Genomic DNA, 24,509 nt, shown 5'->3' with positions numbered 1-24,509 from the left:
TCAATAGATACTATTGAATGAATCATTAGTAAGCACTCAATAGATACTATTGAATGAATTATTAGTAAGTGCTCAATAGATACTATTGAATGAATCATTAGTAAGCACTCAATAGATACTATTGAATGAATTATTAGTAAGTGCTCAATAGATACTATTGAATGAATTATTAGTAAGCGCTCAATAAATACTATCGAATACTCTCCGAAGCGCTTGGTACAGTGCTCAGCACCCAGTGAAGCTTCGATACATAGCACTGGGGATGCCCTTCCCTCCCTCCCTGAGGAGGCCTGCCCCACTCGACGCCGACCTTCCCCGCCCAGACGAAGGTGAGGAAAGCAGGGCGGAGCCTCGTTCTCGCTCCGCTAGGAGGGCGGGGGAGGGAGGACGCATGCGCGTTGCCCCCCCAACTGGTGACCGGAAGTGGGCGTTGCTAGGGAGCCACTAGCGGGAGCTCGAGGCCGAGGCGGGAAAATCGTCCTCGGGGCTGTGGGGGGGGCGGAGGGGGCAGGTCGCCCCCAATGCCTCTCACGGGCCCCCCATTTTCCTGAGGACCCGACCCCCATCTCGGAGCAGGCAATCTGTGTCTCATTCTCCTCAGGTTGTCCTCCCTTCTCCTCTGAAAAGACCTACCCATTGAGTGTCTCCCCCGCCCAAGCCAAAATGGGGGACCAAGGGCAGGCCCTCGTTCAATCCAGAAGGGGTGGACGGGATGCGATGGCGTTGGGAGAAGGGCTGAGGGGGATTTTGGAAAAGGCCGGCCCCTCGCTGTTAAAGGAGAGGGTGTCACGCCCGACGGCCGTTAGGGGACAATACCAGGGTGTTGGGCAGCGGGAACCTGAGGCAAAGGTGGCAGAGTCGCCAAATTAATAATAATGTTGGTATTTGTTAAGTGCTTACTATGTGTAGAGCACTGTTCTAAGCGCTGGGGTGGATACGGGGTAATCAGATTGTCCCACGTGAGGCGCACAGTCTTCACCTCCATTTTACAGATGAGGTCACTGAGGTGAAGTGAAGTGACTTGCCCACAGTCACCCAGCTGAAAAGTGGCAGAGTGGGGATTCGAACCCATGACCTCTGACTCCCCAGCTCGGGCTCTTTCCCCGGAGCCACGCTGCTTCCCTACCTGCTGAGGGATAATCCGCCCCCCTTTCCCCAGAGACGCCCCCACCTCCTACTTGGGACGGACAGTCCGTCCCTCATTTCCCTCAGGCCGCCCGTCCTTTGAGGAGACCCCGGGCCTCGAGTTTCCCACCCAAACGAGAAAAAGTGGCTAAGGGCGGAAACTCCTTCTCCATGGGGAGGTGGGGGGGGGGGGAGATGGGGGAGAAAAGGCCATTTGGGGGGGGGTGGGGGGTCGACTTAGAATCATTGCTGAGCAAGAGGGGAGGGGGTCTAGTTATGCTCAATGTTAGGCAAGAGGGGTTGGCCAAGGCCGGCGACCGGAAGTGAGCGTTTCCAAGGAGCCGACAGCAGCGCTCACGACGAGCCAGGCGGGAACGGCCATCGCATCCCCCCTAGGCCTCGACCCCGACCCCAGGACCGACCCCTGGCTCTTTCCCTCAAGGCACCGTCTCCCACCCCTTCCTGGGTGCCCCCAGGAGGCCCTGCAACCTCTTTCTCCTTCTCCACAGCCCGACCCCCGCTGCCTTCGTTTCCTCCGGCCTCGTCTTCCTGCCAAACCGCCCCCGCTGCAATAAGGAGATCGCGGGCAACGATTTGTCCACCCGAGTCGGGGGGCGTGGATGAGGGCGGAGCCTCGTTCTCCCCCGCGGAGGGTACGAGGAGGCCGATCCTCCAGCTCGCTGGCGCCTGGCTCCTTTCCCTCCTCCTCCTTGTCCACCCGACTCCCTCCCGCCGCCTTCATCCTCGTCCCCATCTTCGCCTCCCTCCCCGCCCCCGTCTCCTTATCCACTTTAACTAGCCACTTCCCGGGGCCGCTGGCCGACTTGGAGGCTGCAGCCGATTCCCTTACTTGGTGGATGTTCACCACAAAGAAGCCCCTAGCTTTTTCTGCCCTAGGCTATTTCATGGCTAATTAGGGACCTCCTCCGGGGAGCAGAAAGAAAATTAAGGTCAAAACCAGACAGGATTTCTTTGTTCCCTCTGGTAAATGCTCTTTTTAGCTCAGAAGGAAACTGAAACTATTGGCTAAAAGATTTTTTTTTAAAACATTTAGATTATCTTTGCGTTTTGATTATCTGTGAACCACCTGGCCTTCATTGTCTTTGTTCATTTGCTCCCAAGCTTCAGGTAGCTGACTTGCAGGTTGGGCTGATGCCAGGCTCCAACTGCTGATCCTTCCAGGTACTGTCCTGATAGTAGTTGTTTGGGTTTGTTTGGGTTTTGTTTTTTTTTGATATGTTAAATGACGTTTCAGAGGACCCGTTAACTACTACTTGAGAAAATGGGATTGACTCCAGCCCTAAGCAAAGGGGATATTGATCTTTAGAGGCAGCTGGTTTATCATGAGTAATTAACAGATGAGCCTCCAAGGACTATGTCCTTTAGCCTAAACTGATTGTTCACTTTCCCATCACATAAGACTCAAAAGGCCTGGGGCTCTTCATCTAGCCCCACCCCCTTTTCTCTGAGAGGCTCTTCCCCAGCTGGGCCAGGAAGACCTGATTCTGTTGCTTAGAGTCCCTTTCCGTTAAACAGTTCTTACTCATCAGCTCTCCAGAGGGAAGGGGGACCAGACCTCAGTGGCATCCTGAGCACCGGGCCCCATGAGGCCTGAGCAGACCATCCACGGTCTCACATCTGGTAATATGACTTTGAAACCTGGAGTGTGGCCAGGCCCACTGTCCCAAAGCATCCCATATGACACTGAGAGAGTCGGAACAGTTGTTACCTGAGCAAATCTTAAGAAACAGGTTGGGCCTTCAATGCTAAGCCTTGCTGGAGCCCAGGGAAAAGGCCATAGAGGGGCTGGCTGCTTGACACTGACTAAGAAAGGGCACACCACTCCCTGGAAATATCAGCTACACCCTTAATTCTCCCCACCTCAGCCCTCATCCAACCCCCCGGGAAAGTACGGCAGTCCTACCAGCTTGCCTCTCCCTAGGAGTGGACCTGCAGTGCGGGATGGTTCTTTGGGCCTTAATGACGTAGAGCTCCTACTTCTCCCTGGTGCCCCCACTCCATTAAGGAGTACATCCAAACACGAGTGGTGGCAAACTGTGAAAGGTAGGTGAACTAGCTGCTCAGAAATGTCAGTCGGTTTGTCACCAGCACACAACCTGAGGTGACTTTGTTCTCTTTCCCCACCCCTCTATTGGCTCTGTTGACTTGTAGGAGCCTCTGCCGACTGCAGAAGGAAGTCACTGGGGAGGCATATGGTGGGGAAGGTTTGGTGCTGGGTTTTCCAAACCGTTATTGGATCTCTCATTCCATTCGGGCCCTGTTTTTGCAGGGCTGGAAACCACTGTTTGTGGCTCTGGTCACTGAGCTTCCCAACGACGCCCCGCTCCACCTGCTAACTTCTGCTTCCTGTTGCCAACATGAATTCATACGGTAGGTAGGCACGGGCCAGGAGGGCCAGCTTTGCCTGCTCCATCAAGAATCCCAGATGGCGAAAAAGAAGGAGGGCATCCCCCACCACCACCACTGGCTCAAGTTCTCCCTCAGACTCAGGAGACAGAGGGCCCATAGTGGCTGGAAGCATTCAAGCAGGGAAATGCTCTGTGCTTGCATTGTAGTCACCATCCTGGCCGCAGGAACATCAAAGGGAAGGGGCACTCCTCCAGAATCCCCACAAAGTGGCCTTTTGGAGTCCCGGGGGCCCGTGATCATTGGTCAATCTCAGAGGCTCGCTGAGATCATTGAATTAAGGCATTTCAGGAGAGCTTGACATGTGCCAGGTACTGAGAGTGAGACGTGATTATCAGATTGGGCATGGTCTCTATCTTATGCCTCTTTTACAGAGGAGGTAACTGAGGCACAGGGAGGTGAAGCTACTTGTCCACGGTCACCCAGTGGGTTGAGCCGGGGCTCCTGTCTCCCAGGCACGCGCTCTCTTCCCTAGGCCGTTGTTTATTGCCATTGTTCTTGTTTTATTGCCATTGTTCTTGTCTGTCCATCTCCCCCGATTAGACTGTAAGCCCCTCAAACGGCAGGGACTGTCTCTGTCTGTTGCCGACTTGTTCATCCCAAGCGCTTAGTACAGTGCTCTGCACATAGTAAGCGCTCAATAAATACTATTGAATGAATGAATGAATGAAAGGCCAAGCCTCCTCCCTTCGTGTTTTGAGAAGGAAGAGCCTGCGCTGGCAGGGGCATCCCAGCCATCCTCTCCCTCGTGGTATGGGAGCAGGCTAGTGGAAGGCTAGAGAAAAGCCCTCCAAACCTGCCCTTACAGAGCTCCCCACAGACAAGCCGAGCCAAGGAACGCAGGCAGATGGGTGCAGACGTGGTAGAAGGCATGGGTCCCACTGGGTCAGGGAAGCTGGAAAGACTTCCTGGAGGAGGAGGAGGCTCTGCAAAGGCCAGGGATGGGGAAGGCTGCAGAGATTGAAGGGGCAGTTTGGCCAACAGGGTGGTGGCAGGAGAAGAACAGCCGTATGGAAGGGGTAATAGACCTTGGTCCAGGCAGGGTCAGAGGGGGCAAGTTGGGAGCCAGGCATGGGGGTGGCTGAGCAGGAACCAAGGTGGCAGGGGGTCTTGGCTACTAAAGTAATGCGGATGATGATAATGATGGCTTTGAGTCTGGAGATGCCACCCCCAGGGGTTGGTGACATGGTTGTCCCTCTGGTAGGGATGGGGCAGTGCCAAGGAGGAGGATGAGGAAATTCACCCCCACATAATCCCCACGGTGACCTTGGACAATGCTGGCCAGGGAGAATCCTGGCAGATTCGGCCCACCTCCCCAATTTCCAGCTCTCTCGCTCTCTGCTTGCTGTGTCCTTCAAGTCTCCTCTCTGGCTCATTTGCATCACGCTCATGGTTAGCAATTTATTCCATGTTTACCACTCTTCGAGGGAACTGTCGGCTTCAATTCCCCACCGTCTCCTGATTTTCATTGCGCGTCCCCTGGCGAATAAGCCTCTTATGGATGTGAGTGGTTTCATCTCATTTGGCTTTGATCGGAGGGACATTTTGCTCGGTGATGTGGGGTTGTGGGGGTCCCTTCCTGGGACAACTCACCTAGCCCTTTGCAGGCTGCAGAGATTTGGGGGGGAGGAGGGAAAGCGGGTGCCTCTCTGTAAACAAATGATTTCCAACCATGTGCAGAAGCTCTTGGGCTTTTTCTGAGGCCCCGGGGTTTTGTTGGGGGCTGGAGATCCAGCCAAAACAGCCAGAACTTTGAGTCTGATTCTCCCCTACACTATACTCTAAGTTCCTGGAGGGCAGAGCTTGTGTCTAAAAATAACTGTGGGGTTTGTTGACTCTGTATTTTACACAAAGCACTGGGGTAGATACAATACAATCAGATCACAGTCTCTGTCCCATTTGGGCCTCACAGTCTAAGGGGGAGAAAGAACAGGTGTGTAGTCCCCATTTTACAATTGAAAAATCAGGCACAGAGAAGTTGTGACTTGCCCAAGGTCATTTAGCAGGCAAGTGGTGGAGCCAGGGTTAGAATCCAGATCCCCTGCTTTTTGTGAGTAGGTAACATGTCTGCCAATTCTGTTGTGTTGTACTCTCCCTAGAGCTTAGTATAATGCTCTGCACATAGTAAGCGCTCAATAAATGCTGTTGATAATGATCCCCTGACTTCCAGTCGGTTGCTCTCCCTTTACACGAGGACATGCAAGCACTTAGCACAGGGCTATGCCCACAGTAAGTGGTCAATCCATGCGGTTGGCTGGTTGATTGAGGGCAACCAGGCAGGGGGAGCCTTTGCTCCCCGGCCTTTGTCCACAGAGTGGCCGGCCTGGGCTAGGCCTCGGGGAATCCCCTTGAATTCTGGCTATGAGGAAGAAGGCCAGAGAAACTGTTTCCTATTTCCATCTGTTTGAGCCGAGTCCAGATATGTGACAGCTGGAGATGAGCCAAAAGCCAACAGTGCAGCCCAACCCTGCCGGGGCCCCACCCTCAAGGGACTGGGCTCCATCAGTGTCCCCACATTCCCCTGCCGTCCCAAGCTTGAAGCCGTGGAGAAGCCTGGGCGTTCACTGGGTCCCCCACAGAGCTTCCTGGTTCCCGGTGGATACTGGATGGACCCACCTGGCGGGGGACCCTTCAACTGGGGTCAGAGAGCCAGGGGTGGGGAGAGTGGCCTCTGAGCATGTGTGCCTCTTCTCTGTTCCAGGGGACTCTCTGGATCCCGAAAAACTAGTGCAGTGCCCCTACGACAAGAGCCACCAGATCCGGGCATGCCGCTTCCCGTACCACCTAATCAAATGCAGAAAGGTAGGGGGTCCCCAGCCAGAGGAGTCGGTCCGCCTGTGGGTTTGCCAACTCTGATTGTCTGGAAAGCTGCCTCGCTTCTGATTAGTCCCCTCACTGCAGGGAAGGGCTTGCACTCGGGTCCCATCCCTGGACCTGGGCCCTGCCAGTTTGGTCTAAGACACATGCCCACCTTTGGAGGGGGTGTGGGCCCGAGCCGTTCTGTGGGTGATTATCTGCCACAAATGCTTGCGTCTCCTGGATCCTGGCCAGCCCTCAGCGGCTACCATCTCCCTTCCTGGGAAACCTCCCCGCCCAGCTCCCTCCAAGTTCTCTCTTGGCCCCCAAGATTGGGTCTGACCAGGCTGCTCTGTCCCAAATCCGATGCTGGCCCGCACAGAGTGTGTGCTCATGCTCCCGGTTAGTTGCCCAGGCCCCAAGTGAGCCCACGTAGTGACTCCAGCCTTGAAAAAGGCGTTTTGTCATCTCATCTTTTCCCCCTCCCCCTGACCTTTGCTCCCATCTTATTTAGCCCTGGATCAGGGGCTGAGCCCTGTGCTACATGCTGGGGTGGATATAAGAAGATCTGACAGTACACTGTCCCTTGCAGGGCTCCCCCTCATCTTCCCCTGGGCTCCCCATCTCTCCTACCCCTGGAAAAGCATTGGGAGAAAGGCCAACCTGATCTGGGCCCTCCCTGTACCCAGGCGGCAGATCGTGACTTGGTACACCCTCTCCAGGAGTGGCACTTGGGCTTTGGCTCCTGGAAGTAGTGTGGATTCCTGGCTGTGGCCACTCCTGGGTAGCCAGGCTTCAGTCGGACTGGAGATTTGACCATAGGTATGGGCCAGGGTCTCCATTCTGGCCAGGGACTTGCCCATAGGTACAAATCAGTGCCTGCAAAATCTGCCAACCCGATGGCTTGCATCCAGCCTCCCTTTGAGCAGGTGGTGGAAGCCCCTCTGGGGGCTGGTGGTCTCACTGATTTTGGTGTCCCCGCAGAATCACCCGAGCATTGCCAATCAGATGGCTACTTGCCCCTTCAATGCCCGGCACCAGGTGCCCCAGGCAGAGATCAGTCACCACATCTCCAACTGTGACGACAAGAGCTGCATCGAGCAGGATGTGGGTAAGGGGCCCTGGTGGTCTGCAGGAGCCAGCTGGGGATGGACAGGGGCCTGGGATGGCCCCAGATGGGTGGAACACAGGAGCCAGGCACCTACTGCCCTGACCAGGAAACTGGAACTCCCAGGATTCTCAGAGAACTTCCCTCCCGATTACTGATTTCTTTCCCCAATTTAGGGCATCCATCCCGAGTTCCTGTGTAAAAAGAACTTTTCCTTTCCTCTTCTCTTCCCATCTCCCCTTCCCCACTTCCCACTTCTGCAGCTTTGTCTCATTATGAGCCAGAGGAGGGCTTTCCGGTCCCCTCCCCACTGCGCCCACCTGGCTCGGTTTTATACCCAGCCCAATCCACAAGTCATCCACCCACCCCCCTGTTCGTTTGTACATCCAATTGTATTTATTGAAAGCTTACTGTGTGCAAAGCACTGTATTAAGCGCTTGGAAGAGTACAGTAAATGACATACATTCCCTGCCCACAACGAGCTCACAGTTTTTGAGCTGAGACTGGGACTGAAACTGTGGTACTCAGGGGAATCTTCCAGATGTCCCTTGCTGTCTGCTTACCCCACTAGGTGCCAGGGGACAGTGGGGGCACGGAGGTGGGAGGGCCCCCTTCAGCCCCACCATGTACTCAGGAGGAATAGGGGTATGGAGGCAAGCCACTACCAGCTACCGATGACTACCACCCCACAGTATTCCCCAGTGGGCCCCTGCCTTTGTCTTCCAGCTAGCCAATCGTGGAACTACCAGGGCAAAGCCCAGCCTGTAAGCAGCTGGCAGTGCCCACCATGCAATGAGGACTGGGATCAAGGTAAGACTCCCTCCCGCACATGCACCCCCTGTGTGCCCCCCAACACCTACCCTCCTGGGTCCAGAGGTGCTTGCCTCTGCTATGCGTGTTTGCTCCAGGTATGGGGACACATGCCATCTCGGACCCATTGGCGAGTGGTGACACATTGGAACGGAAGGGTCTAGGTGTGCAGGGCGTAAATAATGGCAATCCCCACTCCACTGAGGCAGGCACAGCTGCCAGAGGGGACTCTGGGGGCCCATGGATAAGCTGTCATCGTCTCTTCTGGTTATTGTCCCCTTCCTCCTCCCCCCAACCCCCCGATTCGGGTCACAGACACGCTTGCTTTCCTTCAGCAGACTTGTGGGAATCAAATAATTTCATATTTGTCTGGGGCGGCGCCAGCACCAGTACTGACAGCAATTTAAGGTAACTGGGCGAGGGGGCACCTTCCCATCCCTTACCTCCGGGACCACCCCTCCCACCCGTGAGAGTCGGGACCCAGTGGACCATGGCTGCAAGCATCCCCCGAGGGTTCCGGGCTGGAGGCCTCAGCCTGCCCAGCCCCCGCTGCATCTCCACCCCGTGGGTGCCCGCTGTTCTTCCCGCTCAGGAGGCTCCCCCAGCTGCGGTGCCAGCAGTGGGTGCCAAAACTGAGTGATCGACCCCCAGCCTATCGTCACCAGTGGGGAGGGCTGGGATGGTTTTTTTTCTAAAATACCTGTTCTTGGGGCTGAGTGGAGTCGGGGAAAATTAAAAGAAGGAAGTGCATCACCCCAATATTTCACCCTCCTTCCTTCCTCCTCTAGCTCCCAAGTAGCCCAGAAGTCTCCTCTAACTGGAAACATGACCTATGGCACCGGGAGGTGAGAAAACAGGGTCTCAGGGAAGCTGTCTGAGACCCTCAACTGATCAGGGCCTGGCTGTGGCCCCTAGGGTTTCGGCCTCTGGACCGTAGGATGGTTACCCCCTCCACCCACTATTCCCAGTCCACCCCTTAGGGTCTGCCCACAGCTCTGTTGCCTCGCCTTCTGCTCTGACTTATGCCTACTAGGCTATCGGATGACCCGTGGTATCTCTGTCGATCTCTGTGTGGCTAGCATGTGGGCAACTGAAAACTGCGAGCTGGATCCGAGGGCCGGACCAGAAGCGTGAGCCCCTCGGAGAGCCCCTCTGGTGGCCAGGAATTTCAGGGGGCTCCTTCCCCTCTCCCCTCTTTCTAATCCCCCTCTGGGTTAGCAGCGTCTTGGGTGGGTGTCGGGGGGTGTGCATGTGTGTGCCCTCCTCTATAGTGGGCAGCCAGACTCTGGCTCAGTGGAAAGAGCACAGGCTTGGGAGTCAGAGTTCATGGGTTTGAATCCGACTCTGACACTTGTCAGCTGTGACTGTGGGCGAGTCACTTCACTTCTCTGTGCCTCAGTTCCCTCATCTGTAAAATGGGGATTAAAAGACTGTGAGCCTCACGTGGGACAACCTGATTCCCCTGTGTCTCCCCCAACGCTTAGAACAGTGCTCTGCACATAGTAAGCGCTTAACAAATACCAACATTAGTATTATTATTAGTGGATAGGGCATGGGCTTGGGAGTCACGAGGTCCTGGATTTGAATCTTGGCTTCCGCCATTTGTCTGCTGAACGACCTTGGGCAAGTCACCCTTCTGAGCCTCAGTTCCCTCATCTGTAAAATGGGGACTAAGACTGGGAGCCCCTTGCGGGACGTGGCCCGTGTCCAACCCAGTTACCTTGTATCTACCCCAGTGCTTAGAACAGTGCCTGGTACATAGTGCTTAAGTATCATAATAATTATTATTATTGTTCCCTTTGTTATTGCAGAGGTGGTGGTGGTGCCGGCGGTGCCAGCGGCGGTGGTGCCAGCGGCGGCAGCGGTGGCACCAGGGGTGGCGGTCGTGGCACCAGGGGTGGCGGCCGGGGTGCCGGCAGTAGCGCCAGTGGTGCCAGCGGCGGTGGCAGCAGCAGCGGCATGGGTGGCAGCAGTGCCAGCGGCAGCGATGGCAACGACGGCGACCCTAGAAGTAACCTGGCATCAGGGATGCGGGTGCCCAAATCTCTTCCTTATGCGCTGCCTTGGAAGACCCGTAAGTGAAAAGTGGGGGTTGATACATCCGCTTGCCCTACCCAGCCCTTTCCCTCTCCATAACGCTGGACATCCGGGATCCACCCACAGTTGGAGGTTCGTTCTTTCCCAAACAGCTCCAGACAGGCCCAAGACAGTGTGGCCAGCTGTGGTTTCCTCTCCTCCCCCGGCCCTGGTCCAGGTGTTAAGGTTTTTCTCCCACTCTCCCCCTCTGCTCTCCTTCCCCCCCCCCCCCCCCAAGCCCCCCAATACCAGATTCCTCCCCAGCTCCTGATTAGGTGTGGGAGCAGGAGAGTGTGGGAGCAAGTCAGTGGAGTCCTTAAACTGCTCTGAATTGAGTGGATCCCGGCAGGGGGCTGATGGTGTGAGGGTGGTTGTTTTTCAGGCCGCGCTGAGTCGGTGTATATTTATTTTGAAACACTCCTCCTCCCTAGGTGGCAAAACACAGTAATGGGCCGCCCATCCATCTCGCCAAGTGACTGCCTCAGCATCGTTCCCCTCTCTTCAGACGGCAGCCAGATCTAACTGGACCAAAAGCAATTTCACTTCCATTTTCTTTCAGATTATGGGACCAAATTAAAGCTTTGTGTCTTCCCTTAGACTTTTTTTTTCCTTCTTTCGGTTTAAAAAAAAAAAAGTCGCCTTGGTTATGGCTGTAGACGCTAATGAATAGGCAGTTGTCAGGGAAATTGGAATTCTGTGGCGTGCCAAGTCGTTTTCCTTAACGTCAGCCACACGGCCCGCTTTTTATTTTTATCCAAGTTGCATTCTAAATGGATCGCTCGCTCGCCTCTAATGTCCTGAGAGGCATCAGCCAGCTGTGCTCCTCCCCAAGAGCTGTTCCTCCAGAGCAGTCCCTCTGCCGGCGGTGGCCAGTGGTCTGTTCCCCCAGGGTTTCATTCAATCCATCCCCCTGTGGTAGCCGCTTGTTTCTAAGCCCTCCATGTGGTCCAAATGGGAGCAGGGACCACCCCCACCCCCCACCACACTGACCAGCGGCAGACATGAAAGAGTGGAGTCTGCGGGCCTTGGTCAGTCAGCTGTATTTATTGAGTGCTTACTGTGTGCAGAGCACTGTACTAAACTCTTGCAAGAGTAACAGTGTAACAGACTCCTTCCCTGCCCACAGCGAGCCACCAGCTACCCCGGGCACTATGGGCCCCGGCGCAGCCTTTTCCAGACACAAATCCTAGATGAGACCAATTGAGATGCAGCGTGACACAGGGGAAAGAGCACGGACCTGAGTGCCACAGGACCTGGGTTCTAAACCCAGCTCTGCCCCTTGTCTGCTGTGTGACCTTGGACAAGTCACTTCACTTCTTTGGGCCTCAGTTACCTCATCTGCAAAATGGGGATTAAGACCATGAGTCCAATGTGGGACAGGGACTGTGTCCAACCCGAATACCCTGTATCCCAGTGCTTAGAACAGTGCCTGGCACATAGTGAACTCTTAAAATACCATAAAAAAGAAATCCCTCAGGAGCTAGGACCTGCCCCTTCAATCCACCCTCCCCCCCACCCACCTGGATCCCTCAAGGTGCCAAAGCAAATGAGGAAGGGCAGGCGCAAGAGAGCATATCATAGTCTAGCTGGCCCTCTCCTAGTAGTGATATAGTACTGTTCCAGTGCTTAGAACAGTGTAACAAATGCCGTAATTATTATTATTACTAATTCACCACTTGGACCGTGTTACTCGCCCCGGGGGTTTAAACAAGATCGTACGTCGGACACGGTCCCAGATGGATTCCCAAGTCTAAGAGGGAATACAGGTATCCCCCCTGCACGGTGGAAGGAACGGAGGCTCAAAGAGTTGCGCTGTCCCCAGCGCTTAGCACAGTGCTCTGCGAACCCTCAAAAAGTACGGTTGTTAGTTGAGCCCAGCGTGCTCACCGATTTTCAGTTCCGCGCTCTCTCCGCCAGGGGGCGCTGCTCCCTTCCGAAGCTTTGGGGCGGGGGATGGGCGCGGCGGTTAGGCCCGACCGTTCAATTCAATCCAATCGAATTTATTGACCGCTTACTGTGTGCAAAGCGTTGTACGAAGCGCTTGGGAGAGTACAGTATAACAACAAATAGACACATTCCTGCCCGCAATGAGCTCACAGTGGTCTGGGCGCCCCTGTCCCCGAAAGGGAGAGGATCCCTCTCCCAGAGCAGGCCGGCCCCTCCCCAGGTGCAGCTGGGCCCAGGGGCCTGCGGGAGGAGGCTTGCGGTCACCAGGGATCCGCGGGGATTGCAAGCTGGTTGTGCAAAGGGCAGGAAGCGGCCCCGTGCACAATGTAACCATTCATTCACTCTTGCAATTGTATTTATTGGCCAATTACTGCGTGCAGAACGCTGTTCTAAGGGCTTGGGAGAGTACAATATAACAATAAACACATCCCCTGCCCACAGCAAGTTTACAGTCTAGAGGGGAGAGCACTGCTATCCCAAGAGCAACTACTCTGGAGAGCAGTGCTCACTGCACCAGGACCCGAGGACCGCCCCCCCCCAACCTCCACCCCACGATTCCCCCCACAGCTCGGTGCACCCCCTCGGCCTGGGAGATCTCTCTTGCCACCCCCTTTCTCTTTGCCTCATATCTCCTATCAGTGGTATTTACTGAATGCTTACAGTTTGCAGAGCACCTTCTACTGGTTGGAAAAGTGCAATAGAGTTGGTAAACACGAATCCGGTCCAGGAGGAGCTTGTATTCTAGAGGGGAAGACCGACTTTAAAATTCATTATTGATGTATATATTGGAGCTGTGGGGTGAACGTCGAGTTTAAAGTGCTCTCTGCCTCTCTCCACTCCAGCGGAGCAAATGGAGGTCGGTGGGGAGAGGTGTGGATTGTGGGCACGCCCAGTGGCTTCTATAGCCTGTGAAAATCGATTAAAGCTTCAAAGCAAGAGGGTGGGGGCAGTCGGCCCCGTCCGGCCCCGTCCGACCACCGCCTGTCACCATCCACCCCCAGGTTTTTCTAGCCCCGGCCCAGCTCCCAGTAGGCCGCTCTGAGAAGTGCCCCTCAGCACCGCAGCCCCAAGACCCATCCATCCGGTCTGGAGGTTAGGGTGGAGTAGGGGGTCTCAGGGGAGGGGCCCGGATCCCTGCGGCTGTGACCAATCTCGGTGAGAATAAACTGGTTTGGGATCCTGGGCTGCTGTTTACCAGCGGCAGATAACGGGGAGGGGGAACGGGGCCTCCACTATCTGCCTACCAGTATGTTATGCAACAGCAGAACTCCTCCATCTCCCCTCCCCGTGGGGTCTGAGAGCAGGGGAGAATAACTTCCGCTCCCCCCATCCCACCCAGGGAATTTTTTGTTGTTGTCTTTGTGGTATTTATCTTGTGCCCGGCACTCTACTGGGTTAGATACAAGCTAATCAGGTTGGTTGGACACAGTGGATGTCAACAGTAGTAATATTAATTATGGTATTTGTTAAGCCCTATATGCCAAGCACTGTTCTAAGCCTGGGGCTCACACTCATCCCCATTTTACAGATGAGGTAACTGAGGCACAGAGAAGTAAAGTGACTTGCCCAAGGTCACACAGCAAAGATGTGAGTGAGGATTAGAACCCAGGTCATGCTGACTCCCAGGCCCATGCTCTTATCCACTAAGCCATGTTGTTTGTCTCTACCCCAACACTTGTACAGTGTTTGGCACATGGTAAACGCTTAACAAATAGTAAATTATTATAATTTCTCTGGGCCAGTAAACTAAGACAATGCAGGAGGGTTGTGTTGTAGTTAAGCGTTTAGGCGTTTTTAACTGGAGGTGTAGGAGTAGGGGCAGGATGGAGGAAGTGAATAGGAAACTTCAGAAAACCAGAAGCACGGCCCTCAGTGCCCAAGGATGCTGGCACAGGAACTGAGAGGTGAGTCCAACTTCTGATCTTGTCCTAATAATAATAATAATAGTGTTTCAAGTGTTTGCTATGTGCCAAGCACTGAACTAGGCTCTGGGGGAGACCTAAGATAATCAGGTCAGGCACAATCCCTGTGCCATATGGGGTTCCCAGTCTAAGAGGGATAGCCGGTACTTATTTAATCCTCATTTTACAGATGATGATAATAATTGTGGTATTTGTTAAGCGGATACCGTGTGCCAGACGCTATACTAAGCACTGGCGTGGATACAAGCAAATCGGGTTGGACGCAGTCCCTGTCCCACGTGGGGCTCACAGGCAAGTGATCATAGGCCTTCTCCCACCCTTTGCTGCACTGTGGGGAGGGGTGGTGGTCTGCACAGGCCCTGGCTCCTGTGTAACCCCCCCTCCCCCAGTCAGGAAACAGCTGGTTTGGGGAGGGGCCTGCACGGGGTTGGGGTAGGGGTGGCTTAGAGGCCTACAAGCCAGGAGGCCTAGATCACAGGTCCAGCCCAGTGGTCCTGCCCACTTTAGAGCACTTCCCTCCCTCAGCTGGCTAACTGCGGGAGGTGGAGGGTGGATACATATGTATCCCCCACACAGTTCCGGTGAGGAGGGTGAAGACAGCAATCTCTTTGGCCCAGCCTTGCTCCTCCTCCCTGTTTGATTTCTTACTTCAAAGGCTGTTAATGCATCTTATCGCCAACAGCATTGTGCTGTGCTGGCTTTTGGGGGGAGCTGTTCTGCTATCTTTCTACCTCTCCTTCCTTCCTCCCTCAACCCTCATCCCCAAAGCAAGCGGCCCATATCATTATTAGCAGCAGCTGCCAACCATGGGGACCCACTATATGCAAAGCGTCGGTCGCTTGACCATCTACACTAGAACTGAAAGAGACGTATCTGTAATTTTATTTCATTTAATCGTATTTATTGAGCACTTACTGTGTGTAGAGCACTGTATTCAGCGCTTGGAACGTACAATTCGGCAACAGAGACATCCCTGCCCAACAATGGGTTCTCAGTCTAAAAATGTATTTGCATTGATGTCTGCCTTGCCCCCTCTACTCGGTAAGCTCATCGTGGGCAGGGAATGTCACTATCTGTTGTTGTATTGTACTTTCCCAAGCGCTTAGTACAGTGCTCTGCATACAGTAAGCGCTCGATAAATATGATTGAATGAATAAAAGACCCTGCCCTTGAGGAGTTTATCAACCAATCAATTAATAGTATTTATTGAGTGCTTAGACAGTAAGCTCCCTCTAGACTGAAAGCTTGTTATGGGCAGGGAACGGGTCCACTAATTCTGTTGTAATTTCCCAAGCGTTTAGTACAGTGCTCTGCACATAGTAAGTGCTCAGTAAATACCATTGATTGCTTATTACATGCAGAACATTGTTCTAAGCTCTTGGGAAAGTGAAATGCAACAGAGTGGGTAGACATAATCTCTGCCTGCAAGGAGTTTACAGTTAGAGGGGGAGGCAGACATTACAGTAAATTACAGCTACATTCCTAAATCCAGTGGGACTGTGTGGGGTGGCTATCAAGTTGCTCACAGGGTACAAATTAGAGTGCATAGGTACCACAAAAGCGAGTCGGGGAAATGAAGGCTTTAGTAGGGGAAGATCTTTTGGTAAATGTGATTTTTAGGAAGACTCTGAAGATGGAGGGAGTGGTGATCTGTCGGATGTGAAGGGGGAGGGAGTTCCAGGCCAGAGGGAGGATGTGGGCAAAGGGTCCGGGCCATGATAGGAAAGATTGACGAACATCGGAGGATAGAAATGTGTGGGATGGGTTGCACTATGAAATCAGGGAGATAGAGTAGGAGGGGAAAATCTAAGAGCTTTAGAGCCGATGGTAAGGAGTTTCTGTTTGATGCTGAGGTGCTTAGGCAACCACTGGTGGTTCTTGAGTGGGAAGAAGATAGAATGTCCCAATCAATTAAAATACCACTAATTAGTGACCCACCAATGTCCCATCCCCACCCCTCACCCCCCAAGTCAGTTACCCAGGCTCCCTGCACAGCCTACCCTTTTCTGCCCCTGCAGCAGGAGGGAGGGAAATTAGGTTCCTACCTTGGATTTAGGACAGTGCTCGGCACATAGTAAGTGCTTAACAAATACCATTATTATTATTAATATTATGGACATCTTCTTGTTTGAATATTTCTCTCTGTTCCTGCTCTTCTTGACTTAGCTAGCTTGGCAATAGGAAGGGGACGAGATGGAGAAGAAGAACCAGGGAAGGTAGTGGGAAAAAAAAAGATCAAAGGAGTCCTGTAGGTCCTGAGAGGTTTCTTGATTTTTCATTCATGATCCCTTACTCTGCCTATTAGCAAACAGAGCTGCAACCTCCTGGGCAGGGAAAGTGTCTGCTAATTCTGTTGTACTCCCCCAAGTGCTTAATACAGCATGGTTTACTGGCTAGAGTATGGCCTAGGAGTCAGAAAGACCTGGGTTCTAATCCCAGCTCCATCACTTATCTGCTGTGTGAACTAGGGCACATCATTTAACTTCTGTGGGCCTAAGTTACCTCAACTGAAAAATAGGCATGAATAAGAAGAATAAAATAATAATGTGCGGTATTTTTAAGCACTTGGTGTATGCTGGGGACTCTACTAAGCACTGGGGTGGATTGAGTAAGCGTTCAATAAATACTATTGAATGAATGAATACAAGCAAATCAGGTTGGACACAGTCCCTGTTGCCCATGGGGCTCCCAGTCTCAATCCCTATATTACAGATGAGGTAACTGAGGCTCAGAGAAGTGAAGTAATTTGCCCAAGGCCACACAGCCAGAGGAGTGACAGTGTTAAGATTAGAACCAACATCCTTTTGACTCCCAGGCTTGTGTTCTCTCCACTAGGTCATGCTGCTTCTCACGACACCACGCTGTGAGCCCCAGGTGGGGCAGGGACTGTCCGATCTGATTAACTTGTAGAACAGTGCTTGGCACATAGCATAAGCGCTTGACAAGTGCTATTACTAGTAGTATTATTATTACAGTGCTCTGCACATAGTAAGCGCTCAATAAACAACCTTGACTGATTGACTAGAGGTGAAAGTCCCCAGGTGGGCGGTAGGAAACGGGGTGGGACACTTTGACCTCCGGAACCCCTTCCTGAGACCGGGGTTCACAAAGAGGGACGAAGTGATAAATAGGTTAAGCAAATCCGGGTGGGCGGTGAGAGGTGTGAAGGACCCTGGCGGGGGAGGGGCTGGAGATGAAGAGGAAATCCGGGGCGGGGGCGAGGCAGGGTGGGGAGGAGAGGGAGCTGTCTGCGGTGCTGGCAGCCGGGGGCGGGGAGGGTAGGGAGGGGGTGTCCAAGGTCCTCCAGGCCCCCCTTTAACCTTGGACCCAACCAGTTTATTATTATTATGGTATTTGTTAAGCGCTTACTATGTGTCACGCACCGTACTAAGCGCTGGAGTGGTTACAAGCAAATTGGGTTGGACACAGTCCCTGTCCCACGTAGGGCTCACATTCGTAATCCCCATTTTCTAGATGAGGAACTGAGGCCCAGAGAATTTCATTCATTCAATCGTATTTACTGAGAGTTTACTGGGTGCAGAACACTGTACTAAGCGCTTGGAAATTACAGTTCGGCCACAAATAGAAACAATCCCTACCAACAATGGGCTCACAGTCTAGAAGACTGTGATTTGAGAAGTGAATCGACTTGCCTAAGGTCACACAGCAGACAAGTGGCAGAGGCGGAATTAGAACCCATGACCTTCTGATTCCTCTGAGGGGGGGGGCCCTCGCAGCCAACCCCCTCCCCCCGACACCCACCTGCAGCTCGTTTTGGGCAGGGAAAGTATCTACCAACTCTGTCGTCTTGTACTCTCTCAAGCGCTTAGTACAGTGCTCTGCACATAGTAAGCGCTCAATAAATACTACTGAATGAACAATACAGTGCTCTGCACAAGGTAAGCGCCCAATAAATACGATTGAATGATTGATTGCAGAGGATGAAACCCTGAGTTTATGGGGACAGGGGCCTGGATTTTGGTGCTTCGAACAGTGTTTGGCACCTAGTAAGCCATTAACAAATGCCATCATTATCATTATTTTGTTTTATTAAGATGATTAAACGGGAAGGGAGGGGGCGTCGAGCCGAGCAGAGGGTGCCAACTCCCGGGGCTGTAGATGCCCCGGTAACCAGCAGGTGGCGATGATGGCCCGGGCTCTGCCTGGATTGGGGCTGGGGGCGAGGGGACCAGTGAGGCTTCTCAGAGGGTTGGGGGGCTCGTTGCCCCCTCATCCGCTCAGAAACCCCGGCCGAGACCCAGGTAGCGTGGCTCAGTGGAAAGAGCACGGGCTTGGGATTCAGAGGTCATGGGTTCCAATCCCACCTCTGTCACTTGTCAGCTGTGTGACTGGGCAAGTCGCTTCACTTCTCTGGGCCTCAGTTCCTTCACCTGTAAAATGGGGATTAAGATTGTGAGCTTCATGTGGGACAGCCTGATGACCCTGTATCTACCCCAGCGCTTAGAACAGTGCTCTGCACTTAGTAAGCGCTTAACAAATACCAACATCATTATTATAATTATTATTACCCAGGTGGGAGGAGAGAGCAGGGTGTGGGCGATGCTTCTGGCCAATGCCAAAGACCCTCTCCTTTGCAGAGGTGTGAGGACTGTCACCCCAACTCGGCCCCTGACCAGGTGGTCTCCATGACTAGGCCATTTGGCTACCGCAACCTCCTCCACCTCCTCTGCCTCCCCCCTCCTCCTTCTTCCCTCTTCTCTTTTCCTCCTCCTTCTCCTCTTCTTCCATGAGAAGCAGAGTGGTCTAGTGGCAAGAGTTGACTCTTGGGAATCAGAGGGTGTGGGTTCTAAACCTGGTTCTGCCACTTGTCTGCTGTGTGATCTTGGGTGAGTTACTTAACCTCTCTGGGCCTCAGTTACGTCATCTGTAAAATGGGGATGAAGACTGGGAGCCCCACATGGGACAACCTGATGACCTTGTATCTATCTCAGCGCTTAGAACAGTGCTTGGCACATAGTCAGCACTTAACAAATACCATTATTATTATTATTCCTCCTCCTCCTACATTCATTCAGTAGTATTTATTGAGCACTTATGGTGTGCAGAACACTGTACTAAGCACTTGTGAGCCTTCTCCTCCTCCTCTTTCTTCACCCCGGAGAGGCAACGCAACATAGCTTAGTGGAAAGAGCACGGGCCTGCAAATTAGAGGACCTAGGTTCCCTTCCCCACTCCACCACTTGCCTGCTGGGTCACCTTGGCCAAGTCACTTAACTTCTCTATGCCTCAGTTTCCTCATCTATGAAATGGGGATTCAATACAGAAGCAGCGTGGCTCAGTGGAAAGTGCACGGGCTTTGGAGTCAGGACTCATGAGTTCGAATCCCAGCTCTGCCACTCGTCAGCTGTGTGACTGTGGGCAAGTCACTTCACTTCTCGGTGCCTCAGTTATCTCATCTGTAAAATGGGGATTAAGACTGTGAGCCCCACGTGGGACAACCTGATTCCCCTGTGTCTACCCCAGCGCTTAGAACAGTGCTCGGCACATAGTAAGCGCTTAACAAATACCAATATTATTATTATTATTATTATTATTATTCTTTTTCTTACTTAGGCTGTGAGTCCCATATGGGACAAGGAATGTATCTGACCCAATTATCTACCCCAGTGCTTGGCACATTGAGGATACAAACACCACAATAATACCATAGCATTTAAAACCCAGAACACCTATGTACATATACACAATTTATTTATATTAATGTCTCTCTCCCCCTCTAGACTGTAAGCTCGCTGTGGGCAGGGATTGTGTCTGTTATATTGTTGTACTGTTCTCTTCCAAGCACTTAGTACAGTGCCTTGCTTACAGTAAGCTCTCAATAATGCAACTGATTGATTGATGGCTCCTCCTCATCTTTTCTCCCTCTTCCTTTTTCCTTCTTTGTCATTCTCCTCCTCCCCTCCTCAATCCATCAGTTGCACTTATTGCACACTCACTGTGTGCAGAGCACTGTACCAAGCACTTGGGAGAGTGCAGTATAACAGAATTGGTAGACACGTCACGCTTACAGTCTAGAGGGGGAGAGAGACATTAGAGATGTCTCTAGACACTGAGCTTGTTGTGGGCAGGGAATATCACTGTTTATTGTTGTATTGTACTTTCCCAAGCACTTAGTAGGGTGCTCTGCACACAGTAAATGCTCATAAATACAACTGAATGAGTGAATTAGAGATGGCAGGGATGGAGTAAACTGAGGCCCAGAGAGAGGAGGTGACTTGTCCAACTTGTCTAAGGTCACTCAGAAGGTCCAAATAGAGGGGAACTAGAGGCCTGCCTGCTTTCCCGACTCCCAGTCTGAGTGCCCTCCACCAATCTGAGGGACACCCAAATATTGGGGCTCCCACTGGCTATGGGGATGGGAATAGGCCTCCCTGGGCCAGAGCTACCCACCCCCCTGACCGCAGCTTGATCCCACTGTGACCCCAGCCCCTGTTGAGGTTAGGGAAGTTGCCTGGATCTGTGGTCTGGGGTTTGGATGGGGAAGGGCGTAGCCTGAAAAGTGAGTTTCTCCACAGCCCTCAGATGGGCAAAAACAGCCCCATGGGTGGAGGCATGGTCTGGAGGGGCATGATCTGGTCTGGAGGGGTGGGTCTGATCGGGGATGAGTCCTGACCCCTTCACCACCTGACTTGGGGTCTGAGGTTAGTGCTGGTGGGGGACAGGGAGAAGGAGAGGCGGAATGGAGCAGGGCTTGAAGCCCAGACCGTAGCCAGAGATGGGGAAGCACTTGGAGCTCAGTGTAATAATAATAACAACAATAATAATTGTGGTATTTGTTAAACACTTAATATGTGCCAAGCACTGTACTAAGTGCTGGGGTGGATACAAGTAAATTGGATGCCCCCCTGCCACCTTTCCTCTTTTCCCACTCCCTTGTGTGGTGCCCTGATTTGCTCCCCCTGTTCATCCCTACCATCTTCCAGCCCCACAGCACTTGTGTACACAGTTGTAATTTATTTATTTCTATTAATGTCTATCTCTCCTGCTCCAGACTGTAAGCTCGTAATGGGCAGGGAATGTGAATGTTTATTGTTGTATTGTACTCTCCCAAGTGCTTAGTACAGTGCTCTGCATACAGTAAGTGCTCAATAAATATGATTGAATGAAAGAATGAATAATGACAAGGAGAGGAGGAAGAGCAGAGGAGGCCCTGGATGGCTTCAGTGCTTCCCCTTCTTTCCCACACCTTTCAACCTATCCCCCATGTCACCCTAGTCCCCCCCCCCCCAATCCCTCTCCTGGCCCCCAACCTCAAACCCAGGGGGTCTGACCTCAGTCAAGTGCTTGATGAATACAATTGAATGAATGAATCAATCAGTCAATTAGTGGTATTTATTGAGTGCTTACTGTGTTCAGAGCACTTGTACTAAGCTCTCAGGAGAGTAATGATGATGATGGTATTTGTTAAGCACTTACTATGTGCCAAGCTCTGTTCTAAGAGCTGGGGAGGATACAAGGTAATCAGGTTGTCCCACGTGGGGCTCACGGTCTTAATCCCCATTTCACAGATGAGGGAACTGAGGCACAGAGAAGTTAAGTACAGATCCAAGTGCATAGATGACCCGGAGGGCAGGGAGGGGAAATGAAGGTTTAGATAGGGAAAGCCTCTTGGAGGAGATGTGTTTTAGGAGGGCTTTGAAGATAGGGCAAGTGGTAGTCTGGCAAATCTGAAGTACGGTGGTGGGGAGTTCCGCATCAGAGTCAGGACTTGAGCAAGGAGGTGGAGATAGAGAAGCAATGTAGCCTTGTAGATAGAGCCCAATGGCCTGGGAGTTAGGAGGACCTGGATTCTAACCCTGGCTCTGTCACTTATCTGCTGTGGGACCTTAGGCAAGCCACTTCACTTCTCTGTGCCTCAGGTACCTCATTTAATAATAATTATGGTATTTGTTAAGCATTTACTATGTGGCAAGCACTGTTCTAAGCGCTGGGGTAGTCAGGTTGTCCCACGTGGGGCTCGCACTTTCAATCCTCATTTTCCACATGAGGTAAGTGAGGCACAGAGAAGTGAAGTGGCCTGCCCAAGGTCACACAGGATACAAGTGGCAGAGCCGGGTTTAGAACCCATGTCCTCTGACTCCCAAGCCCGTGCTCTTTCCATTAAGCCACGCTGCTTCTGAGCCCCATGTGGGTCATGGACTGTGTCCAACCACTTCTCCTCATCTCTCACTCCCTTCTGGGTCGCCCTGACTTTTTCCCTTGCTCTTCCCCCCTCTCCCCACCCCCACAGCATTTATGAATAGATCTGTAATTTTATTTTTTATGTGGATGTCTGTTTATTTGAATTGATGTCTGTCTCCACCCCCCTAGACTGTGAGCTCGTTGTGGGCAGGGATTGTCACTCTTTATTGCTATACTGTACTTTCCCAAGTATAGTGCTCTGCAGTCGGTAAGCACTTAATAAATATGATTGAATGAATGAATGAATGAATTTGTATCTACCCCAGAGTTTAATACAGTTCCTGGGAAGCGGCATGGCATAGTGGATAGACCATGGGCTCGGGAGTCAGAAGGTCATGCATTCTAATCCCTGTTTTGCCTCCTGTCTGCTGTGTGACCTTAGGCAAGTCACTTAACTTCTCTGTGCCTCAGTTCCCTCAACTGTAAAATGGGGATTAATACTGTAAACCTTGTGTGGGACAGGGACAGTGTCTAATCTGACTATCTTGTATCGACTCCAGCACTTAGAACAGTGCGTGGCACATAGTAAGTGTTTAACAAATGCCATAATTAGTAGTAGTAGTAAGCACTTAACAAATACCATAAAAATAGATGAGATCAAGATATTTGAGATCAGAATAATAATAAACATTATTATTATGTGATAATAATAATAATAACATGAAGCCCTGGTTTTCTGGCTCAGGACCCTGCCTGGTGCAGGCCTTGCTTCCTGCCCTCCCCTGGGGTCACCAAATCCACCCAGCTTGTCCAGCCCCAACCCCTGTGCTTGCCCTAATCTCTGCCCCATCTTTTACTCTGTCCTTAGCCTGACCCCTCTCTCTGCACCCACCCCTTCCCCTTTACCATCCCTTCATCCCTGTTCCTTTGAGAAGCAGCATGGCCTAGTGTATAGAACATGAGCCTGGGAGTCAGAAGAACCTTGGTTCTAATGTGGTGGAGTCAGGATTAGAACCCATGTCCCTCTGACTCCCAGGTCCGTGCTTTATCCACTAAGCCACCCTTGCTCCTCTAACAGTAGTCTCCCCACACTTTAGATGGTGAGTTTGCTGTGGGCAGGGAATGTGACTGTTTATTGTTGTACTGTACTTTCCCAAGTGCTCTGCGTACAGTGAGCGCTCAATAAATATGATTGAATTAATAGTAGCCGCAGCCTTCATTATTTATGAAGCCGCAGCACTGTACAGGATTAAGGAAGTGATCCTTTCCCTGTCCATGGGGAATTTTCTCTCTGAAGAGCACATAGACACTGGCCCACTCTATGTTTTTCATGACCCACTCTCCATCCAGCCAGGAGGATTGGAAGAGAAGCAGCGTGGCTCCGTGGAAAGAGCCTGGACTTGGGAGTCAGAGGTCATGGGTTCGAATCCCGGCTCTGCCACTTGTCAGCTGTGTGACTGTGGGCAAGTCACTTCACTTCTCTGTGCCTCAGTTACCTCATCTGCCAAATGGGGATGAAGACTGTGAGCCTCACGTGGGACAACCCGATGACCCTGTATCTGCCCCAGCTCTTAGAACAGTGCTCTGCACAGAGTAAGCGCTTAACAAATACCAACATTATTAGGAAGAGGCTGATTCCTTCCCCTCACCCTTTTGGCCTCTCCCTCATCCAGCCCGCCCAACCCCCAACCCTGAGCTAGGGAAAGAGAGGGGAGGGAAAAGGGGAAGCAGGGCCCCAGGAGGGGTCCTCCAGCAGAGGAAATGGCTATTGTCTGAGTGTTTTCCCTGTTTCCTGCCCCCCTTGGCCTCAGCCCTAAGCCCTCTGCAGCTCCCCTGCTTGCAACTCCCCAGTCTCCAGACTGGCTGCCCTCCCTGACCTCTGGCCCACCTGCAGCCCCCCATTTCCCAGCCCACCTGCACCTCCCCTGTGCTCCACACATAGTAAGTGTTTAACAAATACCATAAAAAAGAGCTTACCATCTAGAGAGGGAGTGACTGCCTGTGAGTCAGTCAGTCAATCGTATTTATTGGCCACTGTACTAAGCATTTGGAAGAGTGCAATATAATAGACACATTCCCTGCCTACAATGAGCTTACAGGTTAGATGGGGGGCAAGGGGGAGACAGGCATTAATATAAATAAATTAATGATATGTA

General features: G+C 52.3%; 1 protein-coding gene across 6 annotated transcripts; it reads left to right on the top strand.

Annotated features, from left to right (window-relative positions):
- The first annotated feature begins 444 nt into the window (after positions 1-444).
- On the top strand, positions 445-10,940 carry LOC100088955 (gametocyte-specific factor 1-like). Of its 6 annotated transcripts, none has more exons than XM_007663592.4 (11): positions 445-601; positions 1,635-1,778; positions 2,248-2,307; positions 3,416-3,516; positions 6,254-6,354; positions 7,333-7,459; positions 8,183-8,266; positions 8,602-8,674; positions 9,055-9,111; positions 10,078-10,340; positions 10,774-10,940. In XM_007663592.4, exons 4-11 carry the CDS (start codon positions 3,504-3,506, stop codon positions 10,788-10,790), a joined length of 735 nt encoding a protein of 244 aa, XP_007661782.1. In that variant the 5' UTR covers positions 445-601; positions 1,635-1,778; positions 2,248-2,307; positions 3,416-3,503; the 3' UTR covers positions 10,791-10,940. The 6 variants fall into 6 exon arrangements, with proteins under 6 accessions (XP_007661782.1, XP_007661784.1, XP_007661786.1 ...); XM_007663596.3 differs by having other exon boundaries at positions 448-601; positions 8,605-8,674; XM_007663594.4 differs by lacking the exon at positions 1,635-1,778.
- The last annotated feature ends 13,569 nt before the right edge of the window (positions 10,941-24,509 follow it).

This window comes from Ornithorhynchus anatinus, chromosome 10, assembly GCF_004115215.2.
Source record: "Ornithorhynchus anatinus isolate Pmale09 chromosome 10, mOrnAna1.pri.v4, whole genome shotgun sequence".
Classification (NCBI taxonomy): domain Eukaryota; kingdom Metazoa; phylum Chordata; class Mammalia; order Monotremata; family Ornithorhynchidae; genus Ornithorhynchus; species Ornithorhynchus anatinus.
The sequence above is the reverse complement of the archived record's forward strand: the minus strand, read 5'-3'. Positions and strand labels throughout refer to the sequence as shown.

Excerpts from the sequence above, each read along its gene's own strand:
- LOC100088955 (XM_007663594.4), top strand. Across the intron at positions 6,355-7,332 it reads ACCTAATCAAATGCAGAAAG|AATCACCCGAGCATTGCCAA; the intron begins GTAGGGGGTCCC and ends GTGTCCCCGCAG. Across the intron at positions 9,112-10,077 it reads ATGACCTATGGCACCGGGAG|AGGTGGTGGTGGTGCCGGCG; the intron begins GTGAGAAAACAG and ends TTGTTATTGCAG.